This window comes from Buteo buteo, chromosome 3, assembly GCF_964188355.1.
Source record: "Buteo buteo chromosome 3, bButBut1.hap1.1, whole genome shotgun sequence".
In the NCBI taxonomy this organism is placed as follows: domain Eukaryota; kingdom Metazoa; phylum Chordata; class Aves; order Accipitriformes; family Accipitridae; genus Buteo; species Buteo buteo.
In genome coordinates, this window is record NC_134173.1 from 20,061,447 (window position 1) to 20,080,367 (window position 18,921).

An 18,921-nucleotide genomic window follows, 5' to 3' on the forward strand; every position below is an offset into this window, starting at 1 on the left:
AAAATACGCACCCCCTTCAACCCTCAGATGATACCCAGCTCAGAGGTGCATTCAATACCCTTGAGTGCAGGGCTGCTGTTCAGAGGGCCTTAGGCTAGAGGGAGGAATGGGCCAACAGGAGCCTTATGTGGCTCAGAAAGGACAAATGCCAAGCCCTGCCTGTGGGAAGGAAGAGCCCCTGGCTATGAGACAGGCTGGGGACTGGCTGCCTGGGAAGCAGCTCTGCAAAAAAGGACCTGAGGACAGCAAGCTGAGCACCGGCCAGCAGCCTGCCCTGGCAGCAGAGACGGTCAGCAGCATCCTAAGTCATACCAACAAGAGCCAAGCCAGCAGATCAGGTGAAGCGGTTAACCCCATCTACATACAGTCTATAGCAGCTGGGCAACGCGTCCGGTTTTGGGCCCCACGATACAAGAAAACGTCGACAAACTGGCGCAAGTCCAGAGGAGGGCCACCAAGGCAGTCAGGGGGCTGGAGCACCTGCCCTGTGAGGAGAGGCTGAGGAAATGGGGCCTGTTCAGCCCGGAGACGAGAGGGCGCTGGGGGACCGCAACGCCGCCCGTCAGTGCCTATGGGGAGGGCCGCTAAGACGAGGGAGCCAGGCTCTTTGCCGATGTGCATCCAGGACAATGAGCGATGGTGGCCGTGAACTGAACCAGGAGAGGTTCTGACTTGATATGCCCGGGGGGATGCCACTGTGAGGACTACTCAAACACTGGACTCAGCTGCCCAGAGAGAGGCTGTGGAACCTCTGCTCTCGGGCCCAGCCGGACAATGGCCTGACCAACCTGGTCAGAATTCACTATCAAGTCTGCTCTGAGCAGGAGGTTGGACTGAAGGTCTCCTGAGGTCCCCTCCAGCCCGCAAGGTCCTTCCCACTTGCAGCCAGAGACCAAAACTGGAACCCCTAGGCAAACTGAACAAGACGTTTTTTCTTCTCCTCACAAGGAATGTCAGCCTCATCTTGTTTAAAAGACCTCGAGACAAAATTTTTTTTTTTTTTTTTAAATGGATTCCACTGCAATGACTATTTTCTACTTATCATAGCCTTCCAGGCGCATTTCTCAACATTTAAGTTTTTATCAACATGCTGATAAGATCAACAGTATTACCTCTACAGCAGGCTTGGTCTGAAACAGAAGATATGACCCTGGTCAGGATTTATATACAGCTTTAGAAGGAATAGGCTTACCCCATATCTACTATCTACTGTGTTATGCTCTGGTGTATTCAATGTCATTCTTAGTTTACAGCTGCAAAAACAGCAACCATACTACTGGCCCAGTGGATTTCTTGATATCCTTGGGAAAGAAGTTTTTAGACCCAAAACGGACAGCTATTTTCAGAAGACCTCCAAACAATCATAATTAAATAAATAAATAAAGGGAGCATTTACTTACTTATTCCTTGAAAAAGTTCTTCAATGTTAACAGCATTCTTTGCACTGGTTTCAACAACAATTGCACCTATAGATTCTGCATATTCTTTGGCATCCTTCATAGGAACCTCTCTAAAAAGAAGAAAAAAAAATTACAAATAAAAGAAACCAAATTTAAAAAAAAAATTAATTTTGGCTAAAAAAAAGTCCCAAAACAAAAAAAAAGAAGGAAAAAAAAAGACCTCAAACACAGCTTAATCAGAAAAGCATTAGTATGCTCTTTTTCCCCTGCTAAAGTAGTACTGTCTTTCTTCTTATTATGGCATTTAGATCATCATATTCAAAATATCAAAATTTCACCAATGATCAGTTTGCAGATTTCTTGGACTTGCTGCTGAATCCATGCCTTCATGGATAAAAGGAAGATAATTTAAATGACAACCCCATTTGTTTGATTTTTTAAACTCAATCCCAATAAGAAAAGCATTAAAACACTAGAGAAAAGCCATACAACTCTGCTGATCCAGGCAGCAGCCAGCATTGTCCATACCAAGTGTTCAAACAAGATAGCATATGGCTGTTGTGGAAGAAAATGATAAGAGCATCGTATGTCTAAGTGTTTGCAAGCAGCAAGAAAACAAGAGAGATTCTGAAAGAGATATGAAAGCCACGGACTCTGAGCACATTGGCAAGAGCAATCTGGGAGTGCCAGATTCACTGGGGAAAGGCCAGCATTCTGTGCCATGTCACCAAAGTGACACCATCTTAAAATCACTGGTAGAACATCCTCATTTTGTAGCCAATACTTCATATGCCAAAAGCTGGTAAATGCAGTTTACAACATGCAAAAGACCTCTGCTTCAGACACAAAGCAAGCCCCACACTGACCTTGTATCTGCCTGACCCAGGTGGCAAAGCTGAATCTGCCTGTGTCCGCTGCTCTCTGTAACCATTGGTATTCCTGATTTTTGAGCAACAGCTCAGAATCAGAGACTGAAAACGCTAACAGGCACCCAGGGTACACCCAATCAGGGGAGCACATGTTGGAACACCAGGCTGCCAGCCCTATTTTTTCTTCCAGTTGTTCAAAATGTCAACTGGTGTATTTTGTATGGCTTTATAGCTGTCTGTTGCTCATGCAGAATTTGCACCAACTCCTTCACCCCACAGCTCCGAGGAACCAATCCAGAGACTCCTAGTACAATTTCCTCCTAGTATGAGTGCCTTAGACTTTAACAGAAGGGACCTAGGTGGGAGCAGAGCAATGCAATTTCACAGTTAGTTTATGGAGGTATATATTTTAAATAAATCAGATCTGCTGCTTATGGGAAACATGCAGAGAGGCAAAATAATTGCCTGATTTACTACAAATGGTTTTCAAAAAATTAGCTTGCAATTCCAGCATCTGGATTCAGAGCTTGTTTCCATTATGTGCTTCTTTGTATTACATGTCTTTTTGTCACGGAAGATGCAGAAAAGGCAGCATTCCCCTTACTATTTCCGAAATGGCACCCTGGCCTTTATTATGAAAGGTACCACCATCTGCAGATCACCCTGCAGATAAGAAAAAAGGAACTTAAAACTATGTAACATAATATTCAAACAACGGTAAAGAAAGAAATTTGAGAGCATAGGGTTATGTAATGAGAACTTTCAACTTGCTGTAATTTAGATGAGAAAGCAAGCTTCAGGAATCAAGGGAAAGGTAAAACAGCAGCAAGTGACAATTCCAAGGAAGTGTCACAATACTTCTTAGCCTTCTCTGTAACATTTCTAAAGGAAGCCTATAAAAGTCCACAGCACGTGGGCAATAAGCATCATGCCATCCAGTGCTGCCGGCACCGAGAAGGCTGCATACATGGCTGCATACATCAAATGGAGTTATAATCTGGATGTCAACATTGCTCAGATGCTACCTTGTCAAAAATAAAAAGCACAAATGCTTGAACTCTAAGCTGAGAGGTGAACACACACAAGACGGGGGTGAAGAGGGAAGAAGGCAAGAACCATCAATGGAGTGCTGAGAAAGTGTTATTCCAGGGCTACGGGGAAAGTTAGAGGGATTCCTATTCTGAAAGATGTCAAATATTTCATTTTATCCTTTCCAAATCATTCTATTGATTCAGTCTCCCTTGAGACTTTCTGAATAATTACTGAAGAAAGAGGTATTCTGGATGCATAGAGGGAAGGTTTGAGCATGAAATTCTGCTGCATTCTCTTAACCAAGAATCTGGCAATTTCCAGTGAACTTGATTTGTTAAGAAGGTGCACCATGTTTTCAGGGAAGTAAACACTTCTTTGTTGCTGTTATGACTACTGACTTCTATAATGCTCAAAAAATATTTTCGTCACTTACAACATTTTAACATTGAAGTCTCAGCTCCTGTCTTTGAAACTACTTTTTAATGACCTGTCAGAAGGACAGGACACATATCAGAAGGAAAAGTCTATTACTATTACTTAAAAGTTTGCCAAACACTCAACAGTACTAGAGTTGACAGTACTGTAACAAAGATGAGGATTTATACTAAACAAAATTCCCTGTCTACCTGTAGAAATTCCTTCAAAGTGGAGAAGAAATTTACTTCAACAGAGTGCCAAAAATTGCTGGTAGCCTATTAACAACACTAAGAAAAGAAGCATGATTCCTGCGCATCCTGAATCCATCTTGGCAGCTCAAAACCAAATTTTAGATGCTAAATGAGAAGGGTGACATGGTCAGTGATGATGAGAAATAGTGCCAGTCCCTTCCCAAAGGAAGATAATCAGTTCTTATTGCTTCCATTCATTCCTTCCTTACATTATCTCCTACAGTCATAGAGATGGCAGAATCAAATCAACTTGAAACGGGTCAGCTTGTCCTCTTTTGCATCTATTCACATTGGTCTTAAAAGCAGCTGTCCCTCTGATATCCAGCAAAACATCTGTGAAAAGTTCTACAAAACCAAAGAGAGATGCCAAAAATGCATACAAACAGCAGCTTGTTCCTGTGTGTTTGCATCATCTTATTTTTAAATTCTCTGTGCCCAAAGGCATGTGTATTTTCTACCCATTGGAAATGATCTGATAAATTGGTGACACATTTCACCCGAAATCATTTTTACTGAAGTAAAATTGAAGACACAAAGCAGCCAGAGAATGCATATAGCTGCATGTATTGCATAAACAATCAGATTTCTGGAAAAACTGTGAAAACATATCACATGCAAGATAGTCTGCTCTCTATTTTTCCACCAAAATCTCTTTAGCTGGACATCACTGGATGACTTCAGAAATAAAAAAAGCTGGGGGATGCAGAAAGAATAATGGCATGAAAAAAATAATTCTCAAAACTATTCATAATTATGGGGAGAAAAAAGTCATCGTGTCCGCCCCCCCCCAAAAAAAAACAAACCAAAAAGAGACATTAGCTAATGGACAATGAGGACCATGCAAACACCAGAACATTTTGTGTACAGAAGAGTTGTACTGGCAGAACAGGAGCAAGAAACAGATAATCAGCAATCTGTAAACGACAGGTAGTGTTTGAGAATAACATGGTGGGAAGATCACAGTTGGTCTGTGAGGAACCTCAGTATTCTCACAACATTTCTGGGGTGCAGGTTTTTCTTCATGTCCCCAAGTTAACCTGCCTCTAGTGGAACAGCATTTAAAAGCTTGCTGCCATGGCAAATACTACCAAAAGCAGGGGGAAGGCTGGTTATGGATTCATTTGTAATTGGTGCCATCTGTTACAATCTCCAACTTAGTACCTTTGATTTAATCAGGCAATTGTATTGCTGGGAACACTTAAGCAATAAATTTAAAGTGACTCTCAGAGCAACTGAAAACTCCGATTTGTGCTTAGTGGTTTTTGGTTTTATTTTTATAATCATCCTTTCCTCTTTTTTTCTACTTCATATTTGGAAACATTTAGTTTTGTCTTATAGGACTTAGTTTCACCATGTTGACATGCATATCACATCATCACATAGGAGATGCCAATATACTATCTGTGTCCCTGATTCTTAGCCCAACAGAAACCAGGAGTCTTCTAGCATCAGGGCTTGTTCAGGTCTTAGAGGAAGCAGTGACTCACAGTTTTATGTTGGTTCATGGCTGACTCACACAAACACACACAAAAAAACCCCAAAACCACACAGGTCCAATCCTTGTATATGCCTTGATGCAATAAAGCACTGCATCACTTACTTGAAGTTACACATGTGCTTCAGGGCTCTGGTGAACCTGGGCCAAAGTAATGACTATAAAACAACAGGGGGATATCTTTAAACAACCATGAGAGCCTATGAGGTTCTAAGAGGAAAGGATCAAATACAGCCATTGAGTCTGTACTCTTAGTTGAAGAAATAACAGTGATGGACTGACACAAAGGATCGCTACTGTACAGCAAAATGCGCTTCCATTTGCAGAACAGATAAGTGCAAAGCCAAAAGAGAGCTAGCAAGCAGAAAAGTGACTCTAGCTTCACTCTCATCTCAAATAGCATCATCTTGGCTCTTCTGCAGGAAGTCAGATTCAACCCTCTCCTCTTATACCCAGGAGGTTCTTTCCTTCATGCAGGTGATGCAAGTTTTACTTGAGGTTATGCTCTTAAAACACCAAATATACACTTTCTACATCCAGTATTACGGAACAGTTTCAGTTGTTGCAAAGCACAAAGCACGAGTTCTCAAAGCTTCTCTACGAATAACATTATTCTACCTCGGGCCCATCCTTCTAGCTTTGCATTGCTGGTTTTGCTCATTGCTTTAATACATTCTGCACCTTTTAACATGAATGGAAGGAAAACAAAGAGTATACTTTTCCATTCCCAATGATTCAGCAGCTAAAGGGTGTAGATTGTACAAATACACAGGAAGGGCAGTAAAAGAGAGGTTAAAAAAAGTACATAATTCAAGTTGTGCTGCTGCTGGTGAGGTTGTACATTGGTAGAACCACTGGTGTTAGGAAAGACTCAATACAGCTGACCAAAACTAAATACTATTACAACAATCAAACAAATTGGTTACCTGAAAGAAGGAAACACTATAGTTACTGCAATCAAAGCAACAATGAAAATGGATATATTACCTGATATCAGAAAGATCACATTTGTTTCCAGCGATGGCCATTACAATGTTTTCAGGACCATGTTCTTTTAGTTCTTTCACCCATTTCTTCAAAGTATGAAATGAATCCTAAGTCAGAGAAATAACAAATATACTAACACCCTAGCCTCTGTTGATGTATTTGCTTATTTTTTTAAGTTAGAGGAACACAGCTTTGACAGTATTAATGCAATAATAATTTTATAGATCATAAGACCAAAAGAAAATCACTATATCTGTGTAATCTGCTTTTCAAACTTTAGGTCAGAAGACTTCCTCAATTTAATTCTTGAACTTGGACACTTCCCCTTTGGCCCTCCTCCAAAGCAGCACTGAATGTTTTTTTTTAAATTCTCAGTGATGAAGAAACAACCACAGCTCTTTTAAGCTTGGCTAGTAGCTAAGTTCCTTCACTTTCAATGTGAGCTTCATTTGTCCAATTTCAACTTCTGCCCAGTGGATTACCATCTCAATCACTGTCATATTTTTGGTAACATCCAGGGGAGCTTTCACTGTGACCCCTTCCCACCAGCATTTCCGAATCTGTGATCTGGTAAACTGCGATTTACTCATTATGAAACCAGAGACAGGTGACAATTCACTTGGCTTTTTCCCTCCAAATACAAAATTCAAACACTTTTTGATGCTACTTACCTTTTAATAGTAAATTTTCTATTTCTTTGCACTAATGAACTAATAGCATTAAAATCACTTTTCTTCCTAGAGATTCTAATTATAATGCAGGATTGAAATCATTACTGAAACTCAAAGTGAGCTCCCAAATACATTATAAATCATTTTTTTCCCCTTCAGAAATGCACATAAGAGTTGTGTCTAAATCAGCAATGGCTGTATCAGTATCACTGAAGGGAGAGCACTATCTGTCATTTGGGAAAAAACCATCCATTCTGCTTTAATGATCAACACTGAATATTAAGCATCAGAAAGTGAAATACACATTCCTCTGCTATTTTCCCCCGCTTTATTCTGAGAGCTGTTCCACATAAGCTTGAAGAAAGGTTGGCAAAACAAAACTCTACTCTTACAACGCATTACAAGATCAACCATAAGATATTTAAATTAAAAATAAGTATCAACCCACTCTTTCTCATCTTTTTTTGGCAAACTAGCAAAGGAGAACAGTACCACTGTGCAACAGTGGCCATCATCATCAGCCACAGATCATTACACTAATGCACTGGAGAACCAACCCAGCTCTCTCAACCTAGTAGTAAATAATTCAGTTGGCAGGAAAGGAATAAAAAGCTAGTGAACTGTCATGACCATCCATCCATTAACACCTCCTCTAACTCAGCTTTATCAGCAGGGATTTCTTTCAAAAGCAGTGGAAGAGGCATTCAGCTAGAACTTCCTAGCCACCTCTGCCTGAGAAATGAGCAAGAGCAGTTTAGGATCTGAACAAACAATTTTGATTCCAAATGAAGAATGTCGAGACAAAGGTCAGAGACTTATTATTTCATCACTGGTTTCAAAGTTAAGAAATGAGTCCTGCAATGCAAACATGAGAAGATATGCTTAGTTAAAAATAATTAGTGTTAAAATCAGTAATATGTGAACAACTGCATTTCTGTTCAGTTGATAAAGCAGCCAGCTGCTTTTTGCAGTAAAAATTCAATTCTGCACAGAGAACATAGGTGGTAGTGGTGGTGGGAGGGGGTACTGCAGGATATTATCCTATCTAGTTAGCCAGAGGAAATCCAAAGAAACTTTGACAAAATGTAGCCTCCAACCTTTTGTCTAGATGACATTGAAATAACACAGAAGCAGGACTTGATATTTAATTTTTTAAGGCAGGTGGATGCCTCCATCCAAATCTACACAAACTACCGAAGCATATAAACCCCACTGATGTGAACAGGGACTAACATACAAATACTTCTGGGGTTTTAACTCCAACTCTGGCCCAAGCAGAGGATTTAACACAGACGAAAAGCATACAGAAGGTCTTACCTGTTTGGTGATATCATAAACTATCACGGCTGCTGCTGAACCTCGGTAGTACATTGGAGCCAAGGAATGAAACTGTTAAAACATAATCCCCACAACAAAAAATATCATTAATAAATCAGAATTATCACACACTTCGTCAGGTCACAAAGACTTGCCATGGCAAGACCTCTGACTTTCTTTCATGCCATACAGAACAGACCTCTTCAGTGGTCACCCACCTCTCATTTTCCTTAAACGACAAGGAGGCAGAGCTCCCTTATCTCCTGCTGTTCTTCATCCCACCGGATTTACACAATCAGCACTTACTGGTTCAATGCGTCTTTTCCATTACAGGACATGGACTCTGAGGACAAGTTTGGACACGAAGATGACCTACATTTGGAGGCCTAAAACCTGATAGCATATAGACCCCTTCCCCTGGCAAACTGCAACATTTTGCTTTGTAGTTTTAAAAGACTGGATCCAGCTTGAGTTTGAGTTTTATAAAACATTGCAAATTACCTGGATAAAATTAACTTGTCAGAAAACTCTAAACACCCATCATGTTTACTTATCCTATACTATGACAGATATTTTGAAAAACATGGGTTCTTGCAGTTTAAGTTACTCTTCAGCTTTTTGTTTCAAAGGAAACATCCTTTAAGAAAAAAAATCCAAGCAATAAATACATTTATTATAACAACAGCTTGCCAATGAACAGCATAATTTTCATAATTTACCATGACTAAGCAGCTGATTTAGAATTTCAGCTTATAATTACACAGAGAAAGGAAGTCAAAAAGCCCTTCTGCTGATTCAACTAAACCTAGTCTTAAGCAAACCAAAAATAATCTTTCTTGGAAAATACGTTTAGTCTCACTGCACTCGCGCAGCCATTTTACAAATTTTCATTTGCAAAGTGATCTGCAAAAGCTTCATATAAAGCTGCAGCTAATAACTGAGGTCAACTCCTACATCAAACACATTATTAGGGCAGGGTATGAATCTCACTGCCCAGTGAACATACACGGATCCATGTGTTATGTTGCAAACCTCTGCAGATTTACTGGACACATCTTTTTCTCAGAACTGTACTTACAGACTGAGCATTTAGACCTAGCAGCCTCCACATTTCTTGCTGTTTCACACACAATGTATAAAGCAAGTTATTTTTAATATTGGTTCATTTGCCAGTTTGTAGGCTATTTATCACAGATCACACACTCCAGCTCAAGGTCAATACTTTCTCTTATGACAGTAAGGATGCACAGCAGCAGTGACAGATGGTCAAGTGCTGAAGTGTTTTGGAGAGCAAGGCAGGTGGGAGAGCTCATTAATAGGAGAAAACAGCAGGAAGGAGGATGAGAAAAGAAGATTCAGTCAAGAAGCATGGTCTGAAGAAAAGGGATCAGCTAACATCCTCAGGGAGTTGGGTAGAAGAGTGCTTTCCAGGCTTTTAGTGTGTGGCTTTATTACTTGCAATAAATGCTTTCCAGAATTTTTAAGGCTTCCAGATCATGAAATTTCCAGAAATTTCCAGTGTTTTAGAATAGACTAGACTATTTCAGTTGGAAGGGACGTACAACAATCATCTAGTCCAATCGCCTGACCATTTCAGGGGTGACCAAAAGTTAAAGCATGTTGTTAAGGTATCCTGGTTTCAGCTGGGATAGAGTTAATTGCCTTCCTAGTAGCTGGTATAGTGTTATGTTTTGGGTTCAGCATGAGAAGAATGTTGATAACACAGTGATGTTTTCAGTTGCTGCTAAGTAGTGTTTACACTAAGTCAAGAATTTTTCAGCTTCTCACGCCCAGCCAGCAAGAAGGCTGGAGGGGCATAAGAAGGTGGGAGGGGACACAGCCAGGACAGCTGACCCAAACTGGCCAAAGGGGTATGCCAGACCATGTGACATCATGCCCAGTATATAAACTGGGGGGAGTTGGCCTGGGGGGATCGCTGCTCAAGAAGTAACTGGGCATCAGTTGTCAAGTGGTGAGCAATTGCATTGTGCATCACTTGTTTTGTATATTCCAATTATTTTATTATTGTCATTTTAATATTGTTATTATCATCATTATTATTTTCTTCCTTTCTGTTCTATTAAACTGTTCTTATCTCAACCCACAAGCTTTACTCCCCCCCCCCCCCCCCCCCCCAATTCTCTCCCCCATCCCACAGTGGGGGCGGGCAGGGAGTAAGCAGCTGCAGAGTGCTTAGTTACTGGCCGGGGTTAAACTACGACATAAGGGTATTGTCCAAATGCCTCTTAAACACTGACAGGCTTGGGGCATCGACCACCTCTCTAGGAAGCCCGTTCCAGGGTTTGACCACCCTCTTGGTAAAGAAATGCTTCAGACATCCAATCTGAACCTCTCCTGCTGCAGCACTGAACCATTCCCACGCATCCTGTCCCTGGATCCCAGGGACAAGAGCTCAGCACCTCCCTCCCCACGTCCCCTCCTCAGGAAGCTGCAGAGAGCAATGAGGTCTCCCCTCAGCCTCCTTCTCTCCAGATGAGACGAGCCCAAAGTCCTCAGCCGCTCCTCAGAGGACATGCCTTCCAGCCCACTCACCGGCTTGGTCGTCCTCTGGACGCGCTCAAGGACCTTCACATCCTTCTAAAATGGTGGGGCCCAGCACTGCACACAGTGCTCAAGATGAGGCCGCACCAATGCTGAATACAGCGGGATGATCCCCTCTTTTGACCGGCTGGTCATGCTGTGTTTGATGCACCCCAGGGTGCGGTTTGCCCTCTTGGCTGTCAGGGCTCACTGCTCCCGACCAGCGCCCCCAGATCCCTTTCTGCAGGGCTGTTCTCCAGCCACTGCTCCCCCAGTTTATACTTGTGCCTGCCATTAATGCATCCTAGGTGCAGAATCCAGCATTTCCACTTGTGAAATTTCATCCCATTAATCACTGCCTAATGCTCCAATCTACCTAGATCCCTCTGCAAGGCACCTTGTCCCTCAAGAGAGTCAACAGCACCTCCCAGTTTGGTATCACCAGCAAACTTGCTAATGGTCCATTCAACTCCTGCATCCAGATTGTTGATAAATATACTGAACAAGACTGGCCCTAGAACTGAGCCCTGAGGAGCGCTGCTGGTGACCGGTCACCAGCCAGATGCAGCCCCATTCACTACAAACAACCCTTTGAGCTCTGCCCTTCAGCCAGCTCTTCACCCAGCGCACCGTAAACCCACTCATCCCACAGTTGGACAACTTGTCCAGAAGGATGCTGTGATGGACAGTTATCAAAAGCTTTACTAACATCCAGAAAAACTACATCCACCTCCTCCCTTTCATCCACTAGGCAGGCGACCTTATCATAGAAGGGTATCAAATTAGTTAAACACGGCTTTCCCCTTGCGAACCCACGTTGATTGTGCCTGATGATTGCATAAATGACTTTCAACAGTACCCAGTATAATCTTCATAATTTTTCCAGGAACTGAGGTTAGACTAACAAGTCTGTAGTTCCCTGGGTCTTCCCTCACACCCTTCTTGTAAACTGGAATAACACTGGCCAGCTTCCAGTCAGCAGGGACCTCCCCATACTCCCAAGACCTTTGCTAGATGATGAAGAGGGGTCCTGCCAAAACATCCGCTAGCTCCTTCAGAAGTCTGGGATGAAACCCATCAGGCCCCATGGGCTCGTGAACATTCAGCTGATACAGCTGGTCCCTTATAATTTCAGTGTCCACAAATGGAAAGTCACTGTTCCCACACTCATGGTCTTCCAACTCAGGGGACTGGGCAGCCCAAGGTCTATCAGTATTACTAAAGACTAAGGCAAAAACCGCATTGAATGCCTCCACTTTTTCTTCATCCCTATTAGTCAGATGACTATCTTCAACAACTATCAGTCCAATGGTTTTTTTAGACCTCCTCTTGCTATTAACTTACTTTAAAAAGCCCTTTTTGTTACGTGAAACAACACTGTCCAGTTTCAACTCTAATTGAGCTTTGGCCTTTTGTGTCTTCTCCCTGCATAAACAAACCACAGCTTTGTACTCTTCCTGCGAAGCCTGACCTCACTTCCAGAGATCATACAGTTCCTTTTTTCTCTTGAGCTCCATGAGGAGTTCCCTGTTCAGCCAAGCTGGTCTTCTGCCCTTCTTGCTTGACTTAGACACAGTGGAATTGCCTGTTCCTGTGCTTAAAAGGTGGTTCTTAAAGACTGACCAGCACTTGTGGACTTCTAAGCCCTCAAAAACAGATTCCCAAGGCACTCTGCTAAATAGCGACCTGAATAGGTTGAAGTTTGCTCTCCTGAAGTCCAGCGTAGCAACTCTGCTGTCCTTTTTTCTCATTACTCTCAACCATTTCATGATCACTGTGGCCAAGGCAGCCACCTACCATCACATCCCCCACAAGTCCTCCTCTATTCACAAATCGCAAGTCTAGGAGGGCATCTTTCCTAGTTGGCTCACTGAGTACCTGTGACAAGAAGTTATCTCCTACAAACTTCAAGAATTTCCAAGACCTGCTCATCAACATGTGTGTTGTGTTAAAGTAGCCTGAAAATCAGGGATCTGAATTGTGGAGGGTAGATCTGACCTTTCATGGTGTATGCACACTCCTCCCAGTCTGTAAACTCCTGGGGAAAAAACCTACAACATACCCTACACACGTGATGGTTTGGTTTTAATCTAGATTACATGGTATTCATGAATTTACAAAGAGCTCTCAAATAACAGTAATCACACTTCACAGGAGCCATGCAGTTAAACTCACATGCTTCAAATTCCTTCAATGCTGGCCCAGAAAGCACACTGAGAACATGTACATCATCTTGGGAATTTATCTCCCTTTTCTTTTGACCAGGTGACAAGAACACTTTCCATAATAGCTGTTTCCTGAAGAGTATTGCCAGTGTTAGGGCATGAAAGTAAAAATAAAAATATTAATAATTTAAAAAACAAACAAAAAAGCAGACCTCTCTCACTGGATCCTGGACAAGTAGAACCAGATGCGAACTGAAACCAGGATGCAAACTACCATTTTTGGGGTAGGATTAATTTTTAGCTGGATTCCCAAACCAGCTTGTCGTGCATGAAAGTAAAAATAAAAATATTAATAATTTAAAAAACAAACAAAAAAGCAGACCTCTCTCACTGGATCCTGGACAAGTAGAACCAGATGCGAACTGAAACCAGGATGCAAACTACCATTTTTGGGGTAGGATTAATTTTTAGCTGGATTCCCAAACCAGCTTGTCGTGCATCAGAAAAGCCCCAGGCTCAGCTGAAAGGAAGGGGTGGGAAAGCATGGCTGAGAGAAAGGAAGGACAGGACCACTAGAAGCCAGATTCACATCAATTTAGACCACATTCAAATAGCTCTGCACTTGCAGAACTACTTTGTGCACATCTCTGCTGGTACGGTCTACTGCTACTGGCAGTTTTACTGTTTTTTTTTCCCTATAATGGAAACAATAATCATTTAAAATCAGTGCAGGTAATATGCAGAAACAAAGAAAACTTCTTGTGAAACATTTTTGGAGATTAATTAATCACTTCAACAGCATGTTGCCCTTCAGTAACAGAAATGCCAAATGATGTCAAACTATGACTTGCTACTTGTGTCAAGAAACATAAAAAGTGGCGATCAGAGGCGCAGCATGTGGGAGGAATGCAGTTCCTCTGCTATGTAAAACAAAATAATCTACTTAAATATTCCAACTCCTCACAAGCTTGGAAAGAGGGAGGACAAGAACACAGCAAGCTAGGCTCAGAAACGCAACTGCCTTTGAAAGGCACTCGGGTTTAGTAGTTGTTGTTAACAAGTAAGTATGACCTCCCTACTCTACTATACTGAAAATCTATTTACTTGCTCAGCTGACAGGATAGTTATTTCTTCTTTCATGATTCTATAGTAATATTTTAGCTCTAAGGCCTTTTAAGAGGAGAAGACATTTTGTCCATATTTGGGCATGGAGCTTCAGGATTTGGGTTTTTTTAATATCAAGTGATAGATTTCATCTGGCATGTAAGTTTGTATTCCTATTTCAATAAACCTGACACTCGAAATTTCGTATTTTACATTGGACAAGGTGACCAAAATGGGATTACAATGCATCTTAATGCAATTTCCTGCAGCCTGTGAGGGAAAAGAAGTACCCTGAAATTGTTTAATAACACTGAAAGCACAGTAGTAACAACTATTATCAGCTATCGCAGTACAGAATACCAAATAAAACCAAAATTAAAACCCCATTGTCAATTTTTTGTACAGTCTAATAAACAAACATGATGACACACTATGTCCTAGTCATAAGAAATCACTGTTGTCCACAAGAAAACAGGAAAAGACTCTTTGCAACACTGAATGAATCAAGAGGGGTTGAACAACTGTAACTCTGAGGAAGTTTAATGATCTAATAATAGATTATTAACAAATGTGTTTTATGAGCATGGATTTTTCCAATATCACAAGCATACTGTAAAAATATTATGCAAATAATTATGTTTATTTGATGCTATTTTTTTTCTTCTTTTTTTTTCTTTTAAATCAGTGCCCAAAAGCAAAGTCCTCTTGAACCTTTTCCTGGCCTAATTACCTGGAAAAAGTGTCACGCAAAATTAATTAAATGGATACAAAATACCAACGCGCACATTCTTCACCTGTCAAGGACCAAATGTGGGACAGATGCCCAAAACAAGTGACACACAAAAAAAATCAGCTCACAAAATTACATCTCATGGGAGTACGTTCTGTGTTATAAATTACAGTGTCTATAACCTTGATTTTATAGCTCAGTATTTCTGTATCCATTAATTTCCAAGAAAATTAGGAGAAACAGGAACAGTTTGGGATCTGGCAGGAGAACAACTCTGCTTCTTGAGAAGGGCCACCTAAAATGCTTGGGCAGCCACCCCCAGCTCCTCTACACAGACACCCAGGTCGCAATCCCAACTTGCTGGGGAGTCAGCCCCTCTGTAACCTGCAGCTGAGAGCAGTGCTCTGGCAGACATCACCCCTATCTGCAGCCAGCAGCAGCTCACATCACGTTGGGCTAACAGGGAAACACAGACCTGAAACAGTTCCTCTATCAACTCCCACCATCACAAATAACCACATTCCTAACCCATTTCAAAAGCTGATCAAGGTCCAGCCTAAAATCATTCGGGGTTTTTTTCCATGATACTTCTACAGGCATCATATTGTTTTGATGATTAAAAAAATTCTGAATTCCTGGTTATTAAATTACTTGTAATTTAGTTGCACCTTGACTTACTAAAATTCAAGCATGAATATAGAGCAGTCTTGCAGTCTTAACTTTGCCAGTCCACTAAACCAGGCTCTTCTAGGCTGAAGGTAAGGTAATGGGGAGAAAGCAGGGTCTAAGCACATTTCTCTGCACCTTGTACAGCTTCAGTTCATCTTTCCGGACTGCTGGTGACCAGGTTTGTATGCAGCACTCTAGACATAAAACAGCCTTAACTGCACTTCCCCTAACATGTAACACATTTCTCACGGCTGCATCATACACACATGATCATCCTTTAACCAGCAAATACACTCACAGGTGGCTTTCTTCCTCTGTTTCCAAATAAATCACCTACAACTTTACAACATACATTTTTGTTGGGAGTCAAAAGGTACAGGGACTTGCTACTTATACTACTGAATTTCATCCCCACCATTTCCCTCCATTTTCCACCATGTCCTTCTAGGCACTGGGAATACCTCCCATCTTTGTATCATGATTAAACCGTCCTTAGCAGCTTACCTACTGTGGAAGTTTAGGAGTTCTGTGTGTCGTATTCAGCATCCACAAAAAGTTTGCCTATTTGCAAATACTGACCCACTTCATCACTCATTCTGCTGTTCTGCTTTTGTAGGGATTGATAACAACTTGTAAGGCTGAGGTCACTAAACCATGCAATGCAACAGTTAAGTTGTAAGGGGACATTCTCCAACTCAACAGCTACATCCAGGCTGAAAGGGCCATTTGAAATACAAATAAGAAACTTATTTTACCAAAAACATGCCAAAACCCAGAATGACTTGTGTAGCTTCATGCAGACTTTTAAGACTCTCTTCCTTAGAACACACCACACAGCATGCTACATACCTACACAGTCGCCTAAGTACTGGTGCAATGCTAAGTGGGTTCAGAGCACCTTCGTACTCGTGCTCCTCTACCAACACACCCACTTTGTACTTGCAGTTCATCATCTCCGCCATTAAGGAAGAAGTGAGGCCACAAATGAATTATGACATTTCCTCTGAAAGCAGGTCCCCTTTTTCTCTCAGGATCCAACTAGAAGCTGCCCAACCTTTACAGTTGTACAGCCCTGCAGCACAGAGGACAAATTCAGTCTTAGGTGGTGCAAATGCAAGTTCAGCCTAACTAGAGTTGCTCTTGCTGATTCCAGAAGTATTTTGGGATTCTGCAACCCCTCATCTGGCCATCTCTCTGAAGTCAACAGAAGCTTTGCCCTTGCAAAGGGCAGAAGAATGGAACCAACCAGCCATTAAGGAATTTACCACCTATTTAGCGGCTCTGTAGTATTTTGCTTTCTGCTTCCTGTGAATGTCATCACGGAGGGGTATATTTGGTCGTAGGTGATGCTTTTCATATTTCCTCTGTACTAAAGTACAGAATGAGGAAGAAGAAAAACCCACAGAGTAGCCATATCGCAATACTTAGAACAGAAAAACAAATTCAAGGGAACACAAGACAAATCACACCCGAGCTGTGGTAGTGAAAGTCTCATAACCATGTCTTACATAATGTTGGTGTAGAAAGCAAAAGAGAGGCCAAATAAATACAGAAATAAAAAACTACCACTCCTGCCTATTTATATAGAGGCTGACAAATGCTACTGAAGACAGTCTGGATTCATTCAATCTGCCAGGCACACCAGGGAACACTAATTCATGTCAGCAGCTCTTTGCACCATCCTGTAGTGCTACACCCCAGCACTGGCTTATTGCCACAGCGGGGCCATCTCTTCCAAACTCCACAGGCAAGAGAAAAAAAAAACAAAACCAACAACAACAAAAAAAAACCCCACAACGCCTCTATTGGGTTGCTTTTACTATCCTAGACTGTAAAGAACATCACTTGTTCTTGCAGCAAAAGGATTATAATTCTGCCTATAAGCATGGCTGGAAAGGGTAAGGATGCACAGAGTAAGCAGAATCAGACCAGTGCTCAGCAAGTGTTGCACACCTTCTCGCGTTAAGGGCTGAATTCAGCCAAGATTTTTCCACATGGTGCCTTTTCAAGCATCTTCAGGTGCATGGCAGCACAAGATTTGCTTCCTGACAGCTGTAATCATTTGACTAGATTTCATTCCCCTTCTTGAGAAGCTTGCTCTCTGACTACATACCTGGCATCTGAGTGGCCAAGACCAAACCACTTGGCTCCTCTCAAGGTCAGAGATCCCTACCCCTTTCCTTATCTGCGTGCCATTAATGGTAAGGACAGCCAAAGCTTCTGGCTCTCTGCTAACCGCTTACATGTGTGGGCAGTGACATAGCTCTGCAACTTCCTTCCCCTTCCTATTACACACACTCACCTTTCTAGACTAGGACCTTCATGCACCTCAGTCCCCTCACTCAGCAGTCCATGCCCAGCCCTTCTGCAGGTGATTTTGGGTGTCCTGTTTCTCCTGTCCTTGGCCCTTCCTGCCACACCACCCCCACAAGCAAACCCCCTCAGTCCTGTTCCCAAACCCACCCGAAGCACATTCCTCCTCATGCTTTGGCCCCCATACCTACAACCTGAACCACTGAGGTGTTCGTGGTGAAGAGCATGGTAGACCAGTGCCAGAAACACGTTACTACCAGCCTGTTTAGGAGAGCTGCCTTAACTGCTTCCGCGGATCAGGTAAGCACCCACAGGGGAAGAACCAGAGGTTGCCACCACTGCATCTGCGTTGCACGAGCTCATTGAAGCGGTCTGTGCACCATGAACAGCACCTATTCCACAGCTTGGGAGCCTCCGCTTGCCCAAATCTGGGCATTTACATGCCCCGTTCCTGTCACCTTTGAGGCAGCAGCTGCCAACAAACAGAAAATTGGGGTGCAGAAAGAAGCAAAGGCAAAAACCAGAAGCATCAAACAGATTATCCTGACACATAAGCTTCTTGCACAAGAAGCAGCACAGGGAGGGATACAAAATTCCTGACATTCTCAGCTGGCAAAGAGCGAATGGAAAAACATTATGCACAAAAGCCACTATCAGATACCATTTAGCATTTTATAACCTTGAGTAGTTTTCCCTATATGATTGAAGGCTGAGATTCCAGTTCTCAGGATTTGCAAGCTGAATAAATCAGGAAAGATCTGTCTGTCTCCGAACTACAAGTATTTTTTGCAAGTTAAATTGAAGAAGATAGATATCTAAGAATGAGCATTTTTCTCAAATATGTAAGAATTCTTAAAGAGGGAAAAATTCCAACACTTTAGGATAATCTTTTGAAGTTATTTTAAATAAGCAGAAAACAAACTTTTGCAACATCACATAAGTGACCTGTGCTTAGCCCTT

General features: G+C 42.0%; 1 protein-coding gene across 2 annotated transcripts in view; it reads right to left on the reverse strand.

Moving 5' to 3' along the window:
- Positions 1 to 18,921, reverse strand: part of RAB31 (RAB31, member RAS oncogene family) — a 70,226-nt gene that overhangs the window by 14,221 nt on the left and 37,084 nt on the right. For both annotated transcript variants that reach the window (XM_075022985.1, XM_075022986.1), the window contains exons 4-6: positions 8,440 to 8,511; positions 6,452 to 6,558; positions 1,401 to 1,510 (exon numbers count right to left, since the gene is read on the reverse strand). In XM_075022985.1, the coding sequence (XP_074879086.1) occupies positions 1,401 to 1,510; positions 6,452 to 6,558; positions 8,440 to 8,511 (289 nt within the window). The remainder of the gene's footprint in view (positions 1 to 1,400; positions 1,511 to 6,451; positions 6,559 to 8,439; positions 8,512 to 18,921) is intronic.